Source organism: Camarhynchus parvulus, chromosome 2, assembly GCF_901933205.1.
Source record: "Camarhynchus parvulus chromosome 2, STF_HiC, whole genome shotgun sequence".
NCBI classification, from domain to species: Eukaryota; Metazoa; Chordata; class Aves; order Passeriformes; family Thraupidae; genus Camarhynchus; species Camarhynchus parvulus.
The window spans coordinates 143,759,457-143,782,360 of record NC_044572.1 but is presented as its reverse complement, the minus strand read 5'-3'; the positions used below and the strand labels follow the sequence as shown (position 1 = coordinate 143,782,360).

General features: G+C 40.1%; 2 protein-coding genes across 2 annotated transcripts in view; one reads left to right on the top strand and one right to left on the bottom strand.

The window, feature by feature from the left end:
* The window catches only part of TG (thyroglobulin), a 151,776-nt gene that overhangs the window by 37,321 nt on the left and 91,551 nt on the right, over positions 1 to 22,904 (bottom strand). The window lies entirely within an intron of this gene.
* Positions 880 to 22,148, top strand: SLA (Src like adaptor). The gene is made up of 8 exons (XM_030970984.1): positions 880 to 1,015; positions 6,246 to 6,339; positions 12,272 to 12,371; positions 15,657 to 15,743; positions 17,112 to 17,215; positions 18,773 to 18,904; positions 20,803 to 20,935; positions 21,848 to 22,148. The coding sequence occupies exons 2-8, from the start codon at positions 6,279 to 6,281 to the stop codon at positions 22,065 to 22,067; spliced, it is 837 nt and encodes a 278-aa protein (XP_030826844.1). The 5' UTR covers positions 880 to 1,015; positions 6,246 to 6,278; the 3' UTR covers positions 22,068 to 22,148.

Genomic DNA, 22,904 nt, shown 5'->3' with positions numbered 1-22,904 from the left:
ATTTGATCAGTGTTTCCTGGTTTCAGTAACACTTACACAACAGCTCCCACATAAGTACTTACTTGGAGCTGCTGTGGTGCAAAGTGGGAAATCTGCTAGGGCGTGCTGGGTTATTTTGTTTTCTTTAGGTTTGTCAAGAGTTTTTTAACATTTTCCTGTATTATGTTAGGGAGTTTTTCAGATCCCATCTTGGTTATAAGAGCAAAGGGCAAACCTTAATAAATCCTTTAGACTTCTATATTCATACCCACAGTACAACATTTTTCAGTGCATTTAGTCAGGTTATTCAACAGGCCAGTATCTTGGTTCCTCCATCTCAGACACTGAGATGAGGAAGGTCCTGAGGCTTCTGCACTTTTTACAACAAATGTGAAAATGGGCTTCACATACTGGCTTTCAATCCATATTTCTTCATTGCTGATCTTAAGCTTCAATTATTTGCAGACAGAGGTATTTGGTGTACAGAGTGAAGCATAAAGCAAAGGCTGCATTTCTATTCAGACTCAATAAGAGAGAAGAAAATGTTTTGTGCCTCTTCCTGTCTGTCAGAAAAAAAATAGTAAAACTGCTTAAAAGAAAACAGTTGGGAAATGAGCATTACTGGATAAATAAATTCAGAAGAAGAAGAAAAGAAAATAAACCCTTTTTGTGTAAGTAATGCAAACTGGGTTATTTCCCTCATTTTTTATATCTGCTGAAACCAGCCCTGATGCAATACATTGAAAACCTCCCTGTTTTTCTCAGCCCATAGATAAAATGTGCCTTCAGTAGTGACTTGCAACAGGAACCTCATCTGTTGCAAACACTTTGAGCCTTCCTTATTTCTCAGAGGAAGTATGTGGCCTGTTTGGCAAATGCTGCTCTACATGACAGCGTGAACTTCACAACGCTCTCATTCGACCGGCTGCTCCTCCACTTGATCAGCTAAACCTTGCTGGCAGCCTGAGAGCAGTGCTATGACTACGGCTTTTCTCAGGAATACTGCAACCTGGAATGCCATGCCCAGCATTTAAAGGTAATCACTGCTGTGATATATTTTGCATTAGCTGTGTACGAGACCAAATGTTTCCATTTTATTTATATACAAGGGTGTTCTATTTCATTAACAATGACAGGATTCAGACCGGGGATTTCAAGTACCACAAAAGGCAGAAATAGAAGAGTCTGCCTTGATCCTTTTCATAAGGACTGGTACTAAAGATAGACAGGACAAGGAGTATTTCTACTGAAACCTAAGAGTAAGACAGATGCTTAAAACCTTATGCTAAAGCAAACTGCATTTCACTGTAACCAAAATATGAGCCCACAGATTAGTGGGCTTTTTATTCGAAGTGTTAGAAGTGTGGATAGTGTGGTATTTCTGTGTTGTTTCGTGTTTGCATGTGTCTCTGAATTACTTTGATGAGACTATTATGTTATTCTTTCTAAGTGCAAAGGTACAACTGCCTCAAAGCTGGAAGGATATTCATTTTGATTAATGATAAATTAAGGGAAATTCACCAAAAAAATATACAGTTTCTGAAATCTAAGTTGTTTTGCTTTTTCTTTCCACACATGAAAAATAACAGGATGCCAGTGCTTTCATTTTCAAGCTAAATGAGATTCAGGCATCACCTGTGAACTTTATTGAGAATCAAATTTTAAGACCTTGGAAATATAGATGTGAATATGAGGAAAGAAAAATAAAATACGGTATAGCATCTCAGGAATGATAAATGTTCTAATTTTACTAGTCTACGGTATTCCTTTTAGGAGGGCTTTATTCATGGGCTTATCTTGCCTTTTTATTCCTCTTATTACTTTCATTTCTTTATATTAACTAATTCTCAATCATATTAAATATAACTTTTTCAAAGTTCTCACCAAGGATCAGAATTTCACATGTTCCATGCTATTTAACTGATGCAGAAGCACGTTTTCTGAGAGAACAAATTCTGCAAGAGGAAGTTATTGCTACATGTGCTGCACACAGGAACGGAAGGGGAAAATTGTACCACAGGTTTTGGGGTCACACGATGTAGGTCAGTGGGATTCCAGTCTTGACAGGTGAAGAATTCATATCTACTGAGAGTTCTGATAAATAGGGCACAAAGCAGGTCTGCGACTGCAGATATTTCCTCCTGTTCCTTTTGGCAGCAAAGATCCCTAAGCCCTAACAGCTGTGTGTGCCATCAGCCCTGTGACCACCCAGCCCTGTGACATGATGTGCACAAGTGGAAAGGAGAGAGGAGGAAGGACCAGTGCTTGGAACATTGCAAATGTGATCTTGACAGTTAAAACCAAATTTTCATGCAAGCCTGAGGAGGTGGCTGGTGAGCAGGAGAGCTGCACGGAGATTTTGGTTCCCAGCAGCCCAGCGGGCTTGGGGTAGATAAGACACAGTGAGTTTAGAGTCTATCATTTCTCTTTACTTCTTCCTTCATCACCCTCCGTGAATTATTTCCTTTGGATCTGGCATAATTATCTGCTCCTGTGAAGGAAGGATGGCACTTCTACTTGTACCCCAAACTCTGCCATCAAGTTTAGATATAAGGAACAAAGGTTTTACAATGAGGGAGGTGAAACACAGGTTGTTAGATGCCCCATCCTTGTAAACATTCAAAGCCAGGTTGGACAGGGCTCTGAGAAACCTGATCTAGTTGCAAATGTCCATGGAGGGAGGGTTGGACTAGGTGGCCTTTAAATCCTTTAAATCTCCCTTCCAACCCAAATTATTCTATGATTCAATAAGGTCAAGTGAGATGCAGTGGCTGTAGCAAATTTGTTATTTCAGAAGATTATAAACTATAAAACTATTACTGTTCTTCTATCGATTTCAATGAAAAGAATTGGTTCATGACATCTTTAAAGCTTCCAGTAAGTCTGGTTTTGCAGAGTGTCTCAAAATTTCAGAAAACCACAAAAGAATTTATCATGCAGAGATGGAATGAATTTGTATTGTGCTGACAATAACTCAATACAAGCACAAGCTACTTAAGCCATCAAGTTCTATCACTCACTTGAGAGCAAAGCACACTATTGTTTTAGAAATACGACTAATTTGTAAATTCTTATTCCAGAAACAGCGATACTACTTTGTACGTTCTTACTCTAGTGATATTCCATTGCCAGCAAACAAGCAGAAACACTTTTTGCCTCCCTATTTCAAACAAAACTTCCATGTCCCATTTTCAACATCTGAACATTGAGTCATACCTCAGAACATTGACTCAACCACCTTTGACGGGACTATAGGAACCTCTACTCTGCCCATGTGCATAATGATAAATGGCTTTAGTAGTAAAACCTAGTCTGATGTCTCATATTCCTTTTAGTCACTTTGACTAAGTGAATTAACAGCAAGAGTCAGAGCTTTTAATTTTTTAATTTTCACTGAGCACTTCTGCTCTGAAACTGGAGAGCATCTTGAGCTCTCTGTCCCTTTCAGGACTTTATGCTACCATGGTAGTGACAGTAAAAGAGCACGGAAAATGCAATGAGAAACAAAAAAGTGCCACGCAAATGACAGCAAAGCCCGAGACGTCACTGCTCCTCACTGCACTGAAAGCACTTTATAACCTTTGCATTTTCCACAAGCCAGATTATCCCACATCTAAGGCAGCAGCACGGAGCTGCACATTGTGCCCTGATGACCAGAGGTCCTTTGAGAACAGTGCCTGGTATGGCAGAAGGGAACCAGGCTCTGCAAAAATACAAAGTAGGAACTTCCCTGTTGTCCAGTATTTAATGCCTCAGTGGTTCAATTGCAAACAATGTATAAGCAATCCTGCAGAAACACTTCAGGTATTTCTAAAGCAGCATTTAGAGTTTAGATCCTTAAACACCATCTAGAAAAATGTAATTGCCTTGGTGAAATGTGCCATGCTTTTAGAAAGATTGAAAGCCTGAAGTAAAATTTTCAGAAGCCTTTCCACCATGCACAAATACTACATATCACTTTCCAAAGAGATTCAGGCATGCCTCAAATTAAGAGGAGGAAAAAGGCTTCTGGTCACAAGCCTGACACTTCCAGGATGACTTGCTCTCCTGGCCCTCAAACAACAAAACCCAGCATAAAATGGTACTTAGAGGTAGGATTCTTTTTTTTTTCCCCCAGACTTTTGGGACACAAAATTCAAGCAATTCTCATCTAAATATCAATTGCATGTGTCAAAATGATAGATGGACATCAGATGTTTATGCTGTTATTCTTGCCATCTATCTGGAATTGTCAACACTTTCAGTAACTGCAGCTTAGGTTCTCTACAGTGAGCAAGATTTGAGCCGCCCTTTTAAATTACTGCAAAAATGCATCTACCAGAGCACGGAACGCAGCAGAGTTTATCAGTCCAGGTATTTATCTCACTCTCTTGGCTGACATTTTCAGCCCTGTTGAGCTCTCTATTGCTATGCCCAGGAAATTTTTCTGGCTAATTTGAAGATGAGCCATGAACATCTATAATATCTGTAGCCAAAATACTGGCTGCACTACTCCTATGGGTTTACCTCTTGTTCTTTATGGGATACAAGCAAGAAAAATGTTCAACAACTTAAAATTTGGTCTTGCAGAAAAATACTCATAATTAGATCAGAAAATTATGATCTTGAAAGCAGACATTGACTGACAAAATGAACTCTGGTTTCAGGTTTAGAAATTTATGTGCATTTACATGAAGAAAGATTTTTTTTGTTTTGCTTTCTATAAAGAGACCTATTTTTAAAATGTGAATACGCAAGTAATTTATTTAAATTTAAAGGTGCTGTTTTATTCAGCTTCTAGACTTCTCCTATCAGGCAACACATTTTTGTTCTTGTGAAAGTAGGTTTCAGACGCTTGTCAGAAAGACACTGGCACATCTGCACCCTCCAGATGTGCCACAAGCCAGTTCTGAGTGCATAAAGCAAAGTGGTAATGTTCCATTTGGCCAGTGAAATAGAGAATTCTAGCGAAGAGCCTTTGGGAACAGCACTAAGAAGCTTGGAAAGCAGATGAGGTGCAGTCAAACTGTGCACTACCATCTGTTCTAGCATTGAGCTCCTTGCGTTTGGTAAGGGATGAATTTTATTTCCTTTGAATGGCATTTTATTCTGTAGGATAAAATTCTGTCTTCCTAAACTGTCTGTAAGATGTTAAAAATTTACTGTATTAATCAACATACTGAAATTCTGCCAATCTTATTCTGAAAGACAATTAGCAATAAAGTCTTGCTGATGTCCGTGGTTCTACTTCTCAGGTTGGATATCTCTCCACCTGACCCTCATCAGGCTCTAGCATGTGTAAGTGAAGAGCAGCACACAAAAGTCAGTAATCATCTTTGAAATATTTAAGCTAGAAAAGGCCACAAGATGCAGAATACTCACACAATGCTGCTAGAGCTCCTGTTATCATTTTCACAGGGCAACTGACAGAAATACATTCTTAAAAATTAATTGCCCGTCAGCTGGTGGTGTTATTTTGCTTTAATGAACAGTTTTTAAATAGATATAGCTTTTTGTCTTCTGCTACTGAAAATATACCATAGCATGATACACTTTCCACATTCAAAATATTTATCTCTCTGTACTCTGTCAGAGAGAATTAGGATGGCTGCAGCAAAGCTATGAGAAGGAACTGCTCCTCTCACAGTATTTAGTTCCACAACTGTCTGATACTGTTTGTTGTACACCCACCAAAACTTTTTAATTAAGGTATCTGAAGAATTTTCACCAGTTGCTTTTATGCAGGAGGACTGATTTGAAATCAAACATTTTTTTAGGCAAGGCGTTACTTTTAAAAAATTGCCCACATTTGCTGAGGGCACAATTTCATCAGAAAAAAGCCCAAACCTACCAAGCTGTGTTCTTTGTGATCAGTAGTAAACCAGCAAAATATACACACAGTGCTGAAAAACAGGGACATCAGTCTAATTAGATCCTTTGTTGCCTCAGAACCCCAAATGCTGAAAAAATATTTTGTATATGAATGCCCATATGGGCACAGCTCTGCTGCTACTTCCTATTGTGCTGAGGTACTGGTAATGGAAACTTTTACTACATCATGTTCTTCTGAGCAACTTCCCTAGCTGTGGTTTTCTGCTACTCCCCTGATAAAAGCACCAAAGTGGTGAGAGTTTAGCAAGTATGTAAAACTCTTGCATGAATTTGACACCAGAGTTCTCAAAAGCAAAACTGTATGAAATTGGAGACGCCCAAACGAGGTCATTTCTCATCTGCTGGCACAGCAGGTGTTATTGTGATGTTAAATTTCAATGTCTGCTTTGATTTAGTTCCGAAGAACTGTGACGGAATTAGCGAGAACAATGGGAAACACTGTGAAAACTCCAAGAGCATCTGAGGAAACAAACACGCTGAGCCAAACGGGTAAGAGCTCATTTCACTCATTTCATTCCTTCAGGAGAAAGAGCCGCTCACGGTATGCGACAGACTCGCCATGTGTCACTCCTCATCCGCCTGACAGGAGCAGGAGAGTGCATGGCTGCTGTGGCAGAAGGAGGGCATCCACCAGACAGTGCTTATATTTAGCTACGTTCTAGCTCATTTTCCAAGAAGCACTTTAATTAAAAACCCCAAATGTTAAACATATTATTTGCTGGTGCTCCTTGAAAGACATTCCTTCCAAATCAGAAAGCACCGAAACACCACTTCAGAAACCAGGAATTCTGTGTTTTGACATAATTGCATGTGATATTTTATACAAATTTATCCTTGAAATTTGGGGTTCCTTCATTTAAGGTTAAAATTTTAATGATGTATTGCATTGAACCTTATGTCCATCCACTGTCAGATAATTGCATTAGAAGTAGCACACAGCCAACCTGTCACCAGATTTATCCATAAAGGCTAGAGAGGAATACAAGTTTCACAGGGCAAGCTGCCAAAGAAGAATATAACACACCTGCCCTCTGCATCCACATGTGAATAAATCAGATTGTAAATCCCTCCCTGCCACCTCTGTAGGCTGGTAGAGGTCATGCATTGGAGGGGGAATGGAAGAGGGATTTGGTGATCAGCTACTACAAACTGAGTGAGTGGGTGGAGAACCAGTAGTGCCTCAGCCCTCCTGCTGCTAATACAGGCAGCTGGCACTAGAGCTGCAAGAAATCACTCCCCAAAGCTGAAGAGGAGAAAGCAGTTTTGTTTTTTTTCCTTTGGGTTTGGGGTGGGCTTTTAAAGTAGGTTTATTTGTTTGTGTTTTGTTGTGTTGTGATTTTGGGTTTTTTCCATCAAAGATTTTCCAATTGGGCTGTTCATTATTATAAGGATAGGGAATCAGCCTGGTTTGATGTTTGCTGCAAGGAAACCCAGCCCTGCTCTTAGTATGGTTAGGAACTCATTGAGATGGGCAGCCATGCAGCCCTAGGTCCTAACATAGAACACAGCAGAGACCAAAAACTACTCAGCAAATTGTTAATTTTTTTGTTGTTGTTTTTTGGGGGGTTTTTGTGAAGAAAAGTGCCCTATGCTGATATTCCCAACAACTGTTGACACAAATACCACATATGAACACCAAAACAGAAACATGCATTCACTCAAAGCAGGACCTTGGTGATGAGCAGACCATAGCTGTGATCAAGTTTGTTGTGGCCCCACATGTGCTAAAAGTCAGGATTTAGCAGGGCTAAAAACAATTGCAACCCTTTCTGTGATGGAAATATAACATACCCCTAAAACACACCTCTGCAAACATTGATAGCACAGTTGTTACAATGGGGCAGTATCTATTCAGGAATTTAAGACTCAGTCTACTTGAACTTTCCTACACATCTAGCACATCTAGAAAGGGGTGTTGTTAGTCCTACCTGACCTCCTGCTACCACCTGGGGAGAGAACAAATCTCCTGTAGTTGCAGTGGCACCTGCCAAGGCTGAAGGGATGTTTCAGACACTCTCACAGTGGAAATTGCACCAGATACTCATGTTTAATCATCCAAAGGCAGGGGGCTTGCCACAAAAATAATCAGTGATGGAACATTTCTCCTATGAGAAAAGGTTGAGAGAGTTGGGGTTATTCAGCCTGGAGAAGAGAAGGCTCCAGGAGACCTTGTTGCAGTTCTCAACACTTAAAGAGGGCTTGTAAGAAAGATGGGGATGGACTTTTCAGCAGGGCTTACTGTGATATAACAAAGGATAATGGTTTTAAGCTAAGATAGGATAGATTTAGACTAGAGATAAGGAAAAAAATTCTTATAAGAGGGGTGGTGCAATACTAGACCAGGTTGCCCACAACAGTTGTAGATGCCCCATCTCTAGGAACTTTCAAGGTCAGGATGGTTGGAACTCTGAGCAACTTGATCCAGTTGAAGGTGTCCCCACTCACTTCAGAGGGTTGGACTAGATGACCTTCAAAGGTCCATTCCAAATCAAACTATTCCCTGATTCCAGGATTTATCAGCCTGAATAGCTCTGGATCCATCCATCTCTTAGTCTGGGTCAGACCAGTATGTTTCATAATGGCTTAGATGTTGCTAATGAAAGCTGGGAATACAAACATCAGTGCTATCATCTAAATCCAATGTAAAAAGACTTCTAAAAATGAAGCTGGTATCAAAGTGTGTGTTGGGGTTAATCCAGTGAGTTTGTATCTGTTTGCCTTGCTGAGTAGATCAAACTCCAAATCACATCACAAAACACAGAAGATTCCACCAGGCCAGGAACAGACTTGATTTAACTGAGGTGGAGGATCCAATCCATAGACTGTCAATAGCTGAAATAGTTATTAGGAGAAGTAGATTTGACACAGGCTTATTTCAGGGAGACTGAATAAAATGAAGGACTAAAACAGAAGGGAAAGAATGAAAGAGTTTCCAACAAAAAGGGGGAAGAAAATAGATAACTGCAGTCTGCAGACTTGGTCTGCAGTGTTCATCAGACCCCTATGAGACCCCTGTGCTCTGAAAGCAAAACCTTGTGCTTTCCTCAGCACCAGTGTGCCAGCCTTGGCCCTGAGAAAGGGAACAGTGTATAAGCTGCGTTTCCCAAGGAAGATTTGGAGCCCAAAGATAATTGCACCCCATCTGCCACACACTGCTGGGTATTCCTGGCACAACCCAGGGACTGATGACAGCGTGAGCAGAGCGGCAAGGGGTCATCAAGGGTTGTGAGCCTCTCTCTGTCCTCCTTTGGGACCCTGAATCAAGGGTTAATCCTTTTGGGCTGCACCCGCCCAAATCTCAGTTCCCAAGCTGGCTGGTTTAGATCTAGCTTGGGTACCAAAGTGTGACTGCAGCCACACCTTGTGGTGCTGCACAGTTTCCCAGATAAGTGCCCTCCTTCACCCTCTCTGGTGCACCCCCTGCCACAAATCATAATATTTCTGCTGGCCAGTAAAGCTGGATGATGCATGGAGCTGAACTCCATAGAGTTCATTCCCACTCCAGACATGGACCATGTAATTGCCCAGCACAGCAGATTTTTGAGGGCAATGACCTTGATCTGGATGCTCTGCCTATGCTCTTCCTACTCTCTAATAATGCTTCATTCTCCATTCCCAATGAATAATTTGAAGGATACAATATTAAGTCTCACACTTTGCAAGACATGTGGGTGTGAAGACATCTAAAATTAGCATGCATTTCACAATCATTTCCTATTCCTAAAAAAAACACCCAGAATTAACACCTGATGCAGTGGAAACGATTGTGCTTCGATCTTTCCACTCTAACTTTTGGGTTGTTCCATTTCAGATGTAACCTACACTTGCCCTGTGGAGGAGAGTTTGTGTTAGATAAACTCAGGCAAATCTTTTTTCTTTTACATCTTGAAAGTGTGGGGAGCTCATCAGACAAAATCTATTAGATCACTGTGAAATTTAGGAGTGGAGAAAGCGTGTAATTTGTTTCGTTCCTGTTTCCAGGCTTTTGTGTTTGTAAGGAGCTGGCATGGGTTCTGTGAAATGTTGTACAGTGTGGTGGAGCATTTTGCATGACCAAAAAACCCAGTGAGGTTTGACTTAAATACCAATCAAAACGAAGAGGAGTAGGAGGGGGGCTCACTCATTTCCTTTCACTTTAATATAATTGTATGTAGTTTAAGAGGTAACATTTGCATGGATGTGGAAGATAACACTCTGATTTATTCCTTCCTATTCAGAACTAAAAATTACAGGCAAAATTGAAACAAAAATCAATATAAATATGAAAGTGTAAACAAAGTAAGACAGGTCTTGCTAGAGTAGACAAAAAGTCACCTTCCCCACAGTGCATAATGAAATGCAAATGACAGTGCACAAGGAAGGAGAGCAGAAAATCACTTGTTTTCCACTCTTTCACTATGGAAGCAGAATATTTTTAAATAAACAGCATATTTTTTTAAAAAAAAAGCATTGCTAAAGGCATTAAGCTAAAAATAATTATATTCAATGTAGCATTACATGATGTTTTATAACCTGCAATAAGAAATTAAGTGTTGACACTTTATCCTCATTTTGCTATTTTTAAAATGCATCTTCTGGCCCGTATTTCTTCTAGTAGTCTTGGGTAAAGATTTTGTTTTGTCAAAAAAGACTCAGTGCCAATGCTTAGGTGTTATTAGCCTCAGGTACTAAGTAGCTTCAGAGACAGGAAGGTGCCACTAGATTTTCTGTGCAGAACAAAGCAGGCAGCAAAGGCTTAGCACAGAATTTCTTCAATAGGGTTGAACTAAGTGTATAACAAGTTATATTAGACTAATCACAGTGGTTGGCTGTACTGGACTAGTCCTGTTTAAGTCAGTGACACTCATCAACTAAGAAAATCATGGCAATATCAATATTAAACATGCTCTCAAAATAATCATAGAATGGTTTAGGTTGGAAGAGATCTTAAATATCATCTAATACCATTCTCACTGCCATGGGCAGGGATGTCATCCACTAGATCAAGTTGCTCAGACCCCATCCAACCTGGCCTTGAACACTTCCAGGGATGGGGCATCCATAACTTCTCTGGGTAACCTGTTGTGTTTCTTTCCTTCATGTTTCTTTGAGCCTTTTACAGTTACCTTTATGAGTTGTTTCTAAGGCCCTGAGACACATAGCTAAAACAAAGAGCATTCATTCAGGGTGTTGTACTAGGTTTCCCTCAAAAGATGTCTTCCTTAAAGAGAAGCTGGCAACAAATCTGTATTAAATGAGAAAAAAAAACTAACCAGATGCCGAAGAATTTCTATCTCTCTTTCTAATTTCCTTCTTTCCCACCCTGAATTCACACCCATTTTTGCACATGTTTGGCTGCACAGAGTGGGAAGAATGGAGATCAAACAATCTCTGCAAATGTACTGCTAGATGGTGTTCCTAAGGACCAGGGTGCTGATCCTGGTGGAAGCAGAGGGAAACTCTGTCTCCCTGTGAGATCCTGGAGCATACTGAGACATGCAGAGGGGGAAACTGCTTCCAGGAGAAATGCAGGCAGTGAATGGCACAATCCCTCTTGCCAGGACTTGTGACAAAGAGCTCAAAACACCCAGCATGACACATTTCTGAACCTCCCAGCTGTCAGCATTTACTGGGCACCACAGATTCCAGCAGGATGAGGAGCATTTCACATCTGATGATCCCAGACTTGTGTATAATGCTCTACCCCTCAGAAACCCAGAAGACAGCATGTCCTACAAAGGGTGCAAGTCCCAGATTCACCCCAACTGATGTAAAAGGTCTTCTCATCTCTTTGCTGACCTCAGCTCTGCAAATTGCCATTTTACAATGGTTTCAACTTAAACACCCCTATACCTGTTTTCTTTCACTGAGGCTCTTGCACAGTCTCCATGCAATGCTGAGAACAAAGTACACTGGCTGATCATTAAGCTCTTTTAAAAAGTGATAAAAATGGGCAACAATGGCCACACTCTCATCTAAACCCTGATCTAAACTACCATTGAAAAGTATCAGTGGTGTAAAATTATGAAACAATTCAACATGCCTTTTTCTTTTCTTAAATCTAATGCTACAAAACTGTAGCTGGAGGCAATTACAGACAATGGCATTAATCAAACTGGGTTACTTTCTAATACTCTAAATAATTACTGTTTTTTTAGTTTCAAACTGAATATATCCTTTAAATATAGCAATTGCTAGAAAAAGTGGTCTAAATTTAGTTGCTTACAATTAACCACATGACTTTTCAATTCTAGTATTTTCAAAGTCCCCTTATAAATCTATAGGTTCTTCTTTAGCTCATGATGTTTATTAATTGACATTTCAGAGATATTTTTTCCCCATTTGACCTACTACATAAAATCTATCATACTTAAAGAAAAACACATTTTTGTCTCAGAGCCCTATCTTTGTTTTAAGTGACCTTTAATTTCTTCTTTCACAGGTCAGGAGAGTGACTTCCTTGCTGTTCTCTATGACTATCCTTCAGCAGACATAAGCCAACCTATATTTCATGTAGGGGAAAAACTACGTGTGCTATCAGAGTAAGTTGATCAATTTTTAAATTAATTTAGGTTTTATTACAACTGAAGCAAAGCTCTGTTTTATGTACCTGGCCCAAACTGGATGCAACTCAGCAAAATGAACTGAGTTCAGAATTTTCAGGGAAGGATGATTAGCCATGGTGTAAATTTCCATGTAGTTTAAGGATTTGGGATTATATATTGTCCTTTGATCTAGACATTTCTCTCAGGTTTCTCAAGCTGGATTCAGACCCTATTCTAAAATAAGACTCAGAACAATTCTGCTTTGAAAAACGATTATAAGAAAGTATTCCCCAAATGTAATGGAAAACAGAGTAAGAGCCAAAATAGTTTGAATCACACAGAAAAGGAAAATCACTCTGAATTTCTTTATGTGAATTATGTCTGTCATTTTCTCTCTCATCTTTTTTAATCTACCAACTCCATTATAATTAAGCCTTAGAATTTCATCCATATTTAAGGCAAATGTAAAAAAAAACCTTTTTAAAAGTGTATGGGGAGGGGGTGCTTTTTTCTGTTTTTTAATCGATTCTGCATCTTCTGAGTGAGGGAAAAAAGATTTCTCAGCCAGTTCCACTCAAAAAATTTAAGAGCCCCAGAAGTAAGCAGGCTTTGGAGCTCTAGTTCAGACTGACCTTAACCTTAGTGCAGTACTACCAGACACAAGAATGAGCACATGTACAAAAAATGGAATTCAGCAGCCCTGATGTTCCTCTAGGCACAGCTTGTATCAGCACACAATGAGCCCCTGGAAGTTTCTTGGCCCCACAGCCACTACTTGCACTGCTCAAAATGAAATGAAAGGTTTCATTTTTGTAGCTGGTTGAGCAGATGGATTCAATGGGAGACCAGACACATTGATAGCAGAGGAATCCTTAGAAGATTTCTAAAATAATTTTAAAAATTCTCAACCAGATAAACCAGATAGTCAAATGGCTGGAGGAGAGAAGTACTCAAGAGAAGCATCACAGATGGCTGATGAATTCTCAGACTCTTCTCCAGGCCACCATGACCTGCAGTGGCCTTTGTCAGCCACAAGACACAGGCCTTAGAGGGCCTTTGGTCTGACCCAGAATGGCTGCACTTATGTTCTGCTGACACAGTGCTTTCTCTTCCTCCCTGAACCTAAGGGTTGCAAGACTCAGACAATACCACCAGATAAATTTTCTCCTGATGGAGAGCTCCTCTAAAACAGGGGGATTCTCTCTGCTAGCTTCTAGTAGTGTAAACCTTGCTGCAGTTTGCAGAACATACATGACATGGTACAACAACTGCTTCAGCTTGGAAATTCCAGCTCAAAGCCTCACTCTCAGGTTTCATCAGCTACAGGCTCTCACACAGCACAGGACTGCCTATGCCCACATCAATGGGAATTATATGTGTGGCATATTATATGTACACATGTGCTGCAAAGAAAAATCTACTGCAGGAACAACTTCTAAAAGAATAGGCTCTGGCAGCAGAAGTTTTTGACATGTTTGTCTGTAGTGCAGTGATTAAGGACTTCTTCTGGTAGATAAATTAGATCCAAAGCAAGCCTTGATGGGAACTTTCGTCTTATTTTGGATCATGAGCTTGCTCACAGGTAGCAAGACAGTCCAAAGCTCTATGCAAACCACAGTGTCCTGATGAGAGACCTCTTCTCCCCTGCTGGGGTAGATGCTGATATCAGCCTCTTCCTCTTGCCAGAAGCCTCTTCCTTCTTATAAGCTGTAACTCTTTTTCCAAAATTATTCAAAGAAGTAAAAGACAGTAAAAAAGAAGAGTGGCATTGCATGACCAGAGCACAAGTGATGAGGAGTCACCACAGAGGACTCAGCACAAGAAGCAGTTTTTCAGTTGCTTTTATAACAGCAGCTTTTCAGCCTTCTACCAAAGCAATGATGTGTAGTGGCAATCAGCCCCACCACTCCTGCCAGGAACAGGACATATGGAACCTGCACAGGAAATGCAATTCTTCACAGATATTTGTGACTGCTCTGGGTTGGCAGATTTATATAAGCACCACTGGCACAATTTCTCACTCTCCACACTGGTCAGGCACCTTTCATTACCAGAATAACTGCATTTGGCTGGCAATAGTCAAACCAAATGTCCTCCAAGATTGACCCCAATATACATAATTTCTGTAGCTCCTGCAGCAGGAGAGATGAGCTGCTTTGGGATTTTTAATCATCATTTTTCAGGGTTAGTAATATTAAAGTTTGGAGGGAGAGAGATGACGAATCTCTCAGTTTTGGTGGTTTTTGTTTTCTTATTGCAATTCTTGGTTCTGTCTAGGAGAGTTCTGGGGTAAAAAAGGACCAAAACAACCTAAAATTATTATAGATAAATTCATTTCATCTGGAAAACCAAATCCAAAACTTCCCCTTTATTCCTCAGCACAGACATTCTGGACCATGGTCCCAGAAGCTATAACTCATGACATTTAACCTAAATGATTTCAACTCAGCTGTTCTGACACACACTGAAACTCTGGTCTGCAGTGTAGACATTATTTTTGGAGCATTTATATGAACTTCCACCAAACCAGCATTCAAACACAAGACACAGTTCCTTGGATTCAAACTCTTAAAGTGAAGGTGCAAAAAACCCAACAGTCATCAGGATCCTTGCACTACAACTAAAGCTTTGCAGCATCCCTGTGAAAATTCTTGGTACCCTTTATTTCTGAAGGGATTCAAGAGTAAAAGCCAGAATTCAGTATCACAGCAATAACTTAAGATATATTGGGGGAAATACATATGCCTGCAGCTTCAGCTACAAGGTCTATTTGATTGGAATCTGCTCTGCAGCTCATGGAAGACAAGGAAAAGAGCAAACCACAAAACAGGTTCAGTTGGACTCACAGCCTGTTCCCAAGCAGACAGGCTCCATTTCCCAGATCCTCTCTCCTGGTGCTACAGGGCTGTCCAGACACAACACTCTCAGCTGTAAACTGAATATCTTGGACACCAGTACAAGTCTAGCTGTGGGAAGGCAGAGCACAGCATGGTTTAACCACTGAGTATTTATCCTTCTTCTTTCAACTGCAGAAAAATATTTTATTACTTACGTAATTTAAATGGAACAAAGTAGCTTATTTCTGTGTCCACATTTAATACTCAAGAAGGTTTAGAAATGGAACTACTCTAAATGAAACCAAACAGGGTTCCTTTCTGAATACACAGTTTCAGAAGCACACACAGAAGGTTGCAGGCTAATTTGTGTAACTGCACTAACTTCCAAATGATGAGAAGCTCTGAAAATACATCTGAAAATATCCCTTTTCTTGCTGTCACACAGTGAAGGAGGCTGGTGGAGAGTCCATTCCCTTACAACAGGTCGAGAAAATTATATTCCAGGAAAATATGTAGCAAAGGTTTATCATGGGTAAGTAAATGCATTTCTATAGCCTTTCATCACCACATTTTTACATATCCTCCTCTGATTACTCTAAGTCATAGTTAAATAATGCCAATAGTAACTTGGCAGACAGAAATTTTATTTATTGACAGTCTAAAAGACATCTTTTGAAAACTGAGAACCTCCAATCCACTTATAAATTTAGACTAAGTGAAAAGGAAAATCCTTCTTTTAAATGCTGGAAAGAGCCAAAACCACCTCAAATCACATATAAGATATTTAATATGCATCTGTTGCATGGACTGATCTCTAACGTAAAGACATTGATGAAGGGAGTCTATTTAGAATGGATTTTTAATATTTACATAGAGCAAAATTTTAGCTAGGTTTGCTCATGGAAAACAGGCCAAAAAGAACTAATAAAAATTCTAATAAGTCATTCAAGAATGTAAACTTTCTCACTGGATGAGCTAAGGAAATTTCAGACATTTCTTGTTGCCATAGACACCACTCAGGGGAAAAAAAAACAACAACAAAAAAAAAAACCAAAAAAAACCCATTAAAGCACAGACTTAAAAGCTTTCTGGCAAATGTTTTAATGCCTGTTTAATTTTAAGGATATGAACTGTTAATGTCACTGTAAACTATGCAAGTGCTTCAATTTTAACATGCTTTTACATCCTCCTGAAACAGTGATGCTTTCCCAAAGGCAGGGCATAGACGTGGGGTAATGGAAGCTACTGTCTGAAACTTCAGTGACAGCAGACTGGATCAAACACATGAGAACAACTTTAAAATATAATTCCATTCTATTCCATAAGTTTAGAAGAACTGAGCAAGCCCAGATGCATGGTGAGACACTGGCTGTGGCAAAACACAGTACTGCACCAAGTTATGGTAGAAATTTGTAGGAATAATTCCACTTTCTCTTATCCACAAAACCCATTAACTTAAATGGCTGGACTGTTCCCTAGAAGAAGCAAAATAATTGTAACTTATTTGGGGTTTATTTATGACACAATTTGGGTTTAACAAAAGTGGTTTAAATGAAAAAGAGAGATTTAACTAATGCCACAAATGTCGTCCATATACCACATGAATCTGTCCCCAGCAATACAGATCAAAGCAGCTCCAAAAGTTTTGTTTTCCCTAATAAGTCCAAACCTTATTACTCTTCTATTAACCTCACAAAGGTTAATGGAACTCAAAACCAGCAAAATTTCCTCCATAAACTGGGGAAATATGCCTGAATATAGATGAGAGAATAACTATAGAAAGCCACAGTGCTATTTTTGCAGTCACTTTTCCTGGCTAATGCAGCACTTTCACGGCCACATGCTGCTCACTGTTTCACTGGTGTCCAAATTTCAGAATTTGTTTTTTCCTGCTTCACAGCTGGTTATTTGAAGGGCTGGGAAGAGAAAAAGCAGAGGAACTTCTACAGCTGCCTAACACCAAGGTCGGCTCCTTCATGATCAGAGAGAGTGAAACTAGGAAAGGTGAGACAATACAGATTTTTTCCCTCTTGATCTCAGGCATTAACAGTTTTGCAGCTCTTTAATTCACTCCCTGTCCTGCTTCATATGGATCAGTCCAAAAGCAGAAAAGGTATATAAAGGGAAGGTGAAGGCACCCAGTGCAGTGTGCCAGCCTTTACCCGTCGCCTACTGGAAACAGGGTTATTGATGGCCATGGAAAGTTCCACAGGAATCAGCACAAACAAGACACAGTTGTTTAAACACTATTATTTACTTTGGTTGCATGCAAACCTGATGAGACAGTGGGACTTTCAATGAAGGAAAAGTCACAATTTTGCCTTTGTCCACAAAGGATTGATTCAAGAAGGTGTAAAATGCACACCAAGTACTAGGGGGTGGTGGATAAGTGTTTATTATATAAATGAGGGAGGTCTTTTATTTATTTTAGAAATTGACTGGCCTTCAATTTTGTTTTCTTTCTTTTGCTACATGGGAATTATACTGTTCCAACTTTATACTTCTATTTTCTTCAGTGGGGACATAGAATCATAGAATGTCCTGACTTGGAAAGGACCTACAGGGATCATGGAGTCCAGCCCCTGGCCCTGCACAGGACCACTCCAAGAATCCCACCATGTGCCTGAGAGCATTGTCCAAACCCTTCTTGCACTCTGTCAGGCTGGTGCTGTGACCAGTCCCTGGGGGAGACAGTTCCAGGGCCCAAAAACCCTCTGGGAGAAGAAACTTTTCCTGCTATTAAACCTAAACCTCCCCTGACACAACTTCAGGCCATTCCCTTGGTCCTGCCACTGGTCACCAGAGACAAGAGATCAGGGTCTGTCCCTCTGCTGCCCCTGCTGAGGATGCTGAACACAATTAGCAATAAGGTCTCCCCTCAGTCTGCTCGTCTCCAGGCTGAACAAATCTCTAAAGTGGAACCTGCTGTCTTCCTTATCTGAAGCACCAGAACACATTCTAATATCATGATACGACAGATAAAAGGGAATAACACATCATCTCTTCTGACCTCTTGCATACCACAGGCCAATTACCTTAATATCGATACTAAATTCAAAGAAATTTAGGATTGGCAATTAGTCCTTGCCAATAAATGCTGCAGAACAATTCTAAAAAAAGAAACAGAAAAGTCCATGTGGCCTTCTCCTGCCATGACTGCATTACCAGGTCTCAGCTACTGCATTACTCAAAGCTGTACATAGAAGAGTACCAGCCTGGGAGTCTGGTCTCCCTATTTAGTGGAAGGCAAACAACTCTGTAAAGGCCTATTCCTTTATGCCATTTCAAAAGATCCCATGCAAGCAATACTAAAGGAAAAGCACACCAGAAATTTGGTTGAATTTAATTTGGTTGAAATTAAATTCAACCAAAATCTCAGGTCATGTTATATTTACGTATATCTATAAAGTATAATAAAATACATAAGATGGCCACTCGGGTTTTTTCAGCTATTTCTGAGATGTTTTGAGTAATGGCACCACATCTTACAGATACTCTCTATTCTGCTACAGATACCCAAGCAGCCCTACTTTGGTGTAATTAGCTCTTCTCTCTCTCCAGGGTTATATTCCTTGTCAGTGAGGCACAGGCAGGTGAAACATTACAGGATCTTCCGCCTCCCCAATAACTGGTATTACATCTCTCCACGACAAACCTTCCAGTGCCTTGAAGACCTTGTCAATCACTACTCAGGTAAAAATAAGTGTAGAAAAAACATATTTTCCACTGGCAACTGTAAAACTATCTATCAAAGGTCCAGAACAAGAAGTTTTGCTTATGTCCAAGACTTGTAAATACTGCCACTGAAGACGCAGTGGAAATAGTTTATACATTTTATTTATTTTTTCATCCTAAATAAAAATATGCTGCCTTTACATTATAACTGAAATCAATACAAGAATTCAGCTAAATAAGGCCAGATAGGCTCTGTCTGTATTGGCGTTTTGTAGGATATTGTATAGCCATGTCAGTAACACTGTTTGAGCCAAACTCCAGGGTTTAGGGGTTCCCTAAAGAACTTCCAAATGCAGTTTGGAGGTCAGCACAGGTCAGGGGGTGCCCAAACCCTCCCAGAGCACACCTAAAGCCAAAGTGTGAGCATACAAAAATGTTCAGCTGTACAGAAGCCATGTACCTGCTGATCTGGGTTTGAGACAGATTGCAACTCCTGGCTGACTCTGTTTGCCAACATGAAGATATCTGCCATTCATTTATTTGCCATTTAGGCAGGCAGATAGCTTCAGGGCATGCAACACCAGGTTTCTATTCACATTTCCCTAAAGAACCACTACAGCACACAACCTTATCTGCAGCAGAAAATTTTCAGAAACGTTGTATACTTCTTCCCTATCACTTTAGCAGAAGTGCATGGCAGGAATTTATCAGGAGAGATTATATCAAGAGGCTCAAGCTGTTAGCTCAATTGCAGAATCAACTGTCACTGTTACTAATATCAGTCCACCGGATGACACTTTTTCTATGACACTTTTCCAGATTTATGGGAATTTAACCTGTGTCAGAAAGGTAACTTGACAAACAACACAGTTAAGTGGCCCAGTTACTACACATCATAATGAGAACATTTTAAAATGAGGAAGGAAATTGCAAAGATCAAATTGCCTAAAAGTTACAAGAGAACAATAGGTTATGTGCTTTAACAAGCAATGGGTACTCTGTAATTTTAAGAGTGTGAAGTTACCATACCTAAGTATTTCACAGATAAAAGAAAAAGTATGATGGCCAAAGAGTACACTGATAAACTGAGGAGAAAAGTCATTCACCTTCAAACAAGCAAATGAAACTTTCAAGTCCAATGACATAAAGAGAGTAAGAATTTGGACAAGAGATACATGTGTATTTACATGTTAGCTAGTTTCACCATTTAGAAAGAAGGAAACAATTGAAGCCTAAAATCTGGGCTGGGGCAGAACCCAAAACTTGTAACAACTAACATTTTCACTTCAGTTATAGGTGTAAGAGGAGACAGATTTAGGTCTCCTCCTTCCCTCACCATGAGAAGATGCAGAGTCCCACTCTGAAATAAGACTCAGAATTGTAAACACCAGCATTTAGGCATCATGTTCTCTCTTTGGGCAGAAGAATATCTCTGATGCTCCTAGCGGAGCAAGAAGAGGGTAGAGCACAGAAACATTGATGAAGGTAATATGGGAACCCCAATTCATTCCACAGTCATGTTCCACAGAAGAGCAGGTGTGCACACAATCCAATCTGATCTTTTTTTACACTAAATTTGCATGGCTGAGACGATAGGAAGCAAAGAAGAACTCACTGAGGGCTCAGAAAAACTGGGCTTAATTTTCTGCTCTGTCAAAATTCCTTCTAGTCTTTGAGCAAGTCACATTGTCTTTCTGTGTCTCAATTCCTCACTTGTACTGTATGAAATATGCCTAATGAAAAATTAAAGGGCAAAGGTATGAGGAAAGGAAAAATTAAGCCTGTGTTACTGTGTCCTTACTGAGAACACACAATTTTTGACTGCTGCTGCTGAGTCCAAAACTGTTTATTTGAGCATGCAACAGGAAAAGAAAACAATAAGCAAAGATTAACTGTGTGTTCATTTTCCTGTTCAGAAGTTGCTGATGGTCTCTGCTGTGTCCTTACAACACCCTGTCTCACCCAGTGCACTAACAACAACACCGAGATGAATCCAGTTCCTCCTGTGGTGATGAGGAATAAAAATTTCAACTGGAGAAACATTCACAGGTACCACATACAGCACAGGCTGCCAGAAACAACAGGGCTGCTCCCAGCCATCTGTGTACTTGTACTTGCAGCACAGAACACATAGCTATTTATTTCCTTCTAAAGGAAATAAAAAGTAGTTTTAAAGCTTGGACAATCTGACATCAATCTAACCCATGAAAAGTGAATGCCCAGCTCTCTAACTGATAATCTAGATTTTCATTTTGAAAGAAGTATTGTTAGCATTCAATCTTTTCTCCTATCCAGTTTTCCATGTGTTCAGTCCCTTTGGGACTCCTGAGTCCGTTCACCAAGGGGCAGGAGTGACAGCTGGGCCACAAAGCCCAGTGACATCCACCACTGCTGATCCATCCTCTCTGATGTGCAGGGCAGAAGTGGCTCCCTTCTCTTCCCACACCAGGAAACAGCACAGGTGTAATGAACACATTGTCCAAGAATAAACCTTTCCTGTTGTGTCTCTCTCAACACAAACCCAATTCATGAGATTTCTGATATCACAACTGCCACAAGAGAAAGTAGGTCAGGTTTCAGAAGCTGGGGAAACAGCCACCTTCAGAAACAAAAGCACCTTTTACTTTTGAAGGGTAAATTTCCCTTCACTACTCTTCTTCACAAAACATTCATGTGCTTATGAAGGCAAGAAAATTTTGTGCAGCACTGAGGTCATTTTTCCTACAGATTAAGAAGAGAATATACATGATACTTCCTTTTCAAGTGCCAAAAGATATTTATATATTACTGTTGTACTGGTTTTTTGAGAAATGCTAAGTGACAGAAATGCTCGGTTATTTATGAGGCAGAAATGTTTTTATACAACAAAAATAACATTATTAGGTTTAACAACTGTTAATATTATCCCAAGAGACTCAGTCCAAGTAGCTGAAATGGTAACAAAATTTTGTTCTTTTAAAGGCTGGAGGTGACTGAAGATACCAAGAGCACCCTGGCAGCAATGGATGACTCTTGCCTCAGCTATGGCCTGAGGGAAAGCATCGCTTCCTACCTCTCCCTAACTGAGGATGACAACACTTCTTTTGCAAGTGCCAGAAAGAAGAAATCCCAGTCTCTCATATACACAGGGAACAAACATAAGAGTGCCCTTTCCTTGCCACCTAGATACTATGACGACTAAATACAAGACAAGCAGGAAAGAGCCACAAACTGACGAGTTAGGACAGAAACCAGAGCATCCTGTGGTCCTGCCACCCTTCAACAGCTGACAAATACAATCTGCTAAGCTGGTGACCAAACACCAGCAGTGCTTCTGCATTTCCTCTTCTGGAGATCTTCTCAAGGGTGCTATCCCAGCCATGGCATATGCTGGGAATGTCCCCAGTGCACCAAAACTGGTTCACAAGCAGGATAAACTGAGATAGACTCAAAGTCAAAAGCCAAGTGGTGCAGGTGACTCTTCAGCAGGGGAGATGCCCAGCATTGTACAGAGGTGACTGCAGAGGGAAGAACTAACTGCAGCTCAAGAACTTAAATTAAGTCTGACTCTGGTGTTCTCCACAAGGCTGAAAGCCTTCTTTGCAGAACTGTGTACGCTGAAAAAAGGAGCATTTTTCTTCTCAAGATAGACTTATCCATTGTCATTGAGAGTGGGACAGACATCAATAACTCCAAGAAAGAATCTAACATCTGGCATCCAAGAAACATCTGATTATAGTGACTCCATACTTATCTTTTAGGAGAAAAATTAAAATCACTGACTTTATAAGTAGCATTTAATTCACTTGCTGGCAATGGCCTGCAGTGTCATAAAATAGTCACAAAATTAAGAATAGGCTTAATTCACTAAGAAAAGCAGTTCCTACTTATACCTGAGATGGGAATTCAGGCATATCCAAACATGCAATTCAGCTGCTCATAGTAGAGCAGATAAACAGAGAACAAAGGGGGGTTTAGCTGAAAAGTAAGATGTGAGGATGTTGTGCCTAACTGCAAAGTTTGGCTTGCAAAGGTGTGA

Bases quoted from the DNA above. Each gene is read 5' to 3' on its own strand.
- SLA (XM_030970984.1), top strand. From the start codon at position 6,279: ATGGGAAACACTGTGAAAACTCCAAGAGCATCTGAGGAAACAAACACG. The intron at 12,372-15,656 runs GTAAGTTGATCA...GCTGTCACACAG, and splicing joins AAACTACGTGTGCTATCAGA to TGAAGGAGGCTGGTGGAGAG. The intron at 18,905-20,802 runs GTAAAAATAAGT...TTTCCTGTTCAG, and splicing joins CCTTGTCAATCACTACTCAG to AAGTTGCTGATGGTCTCTGC.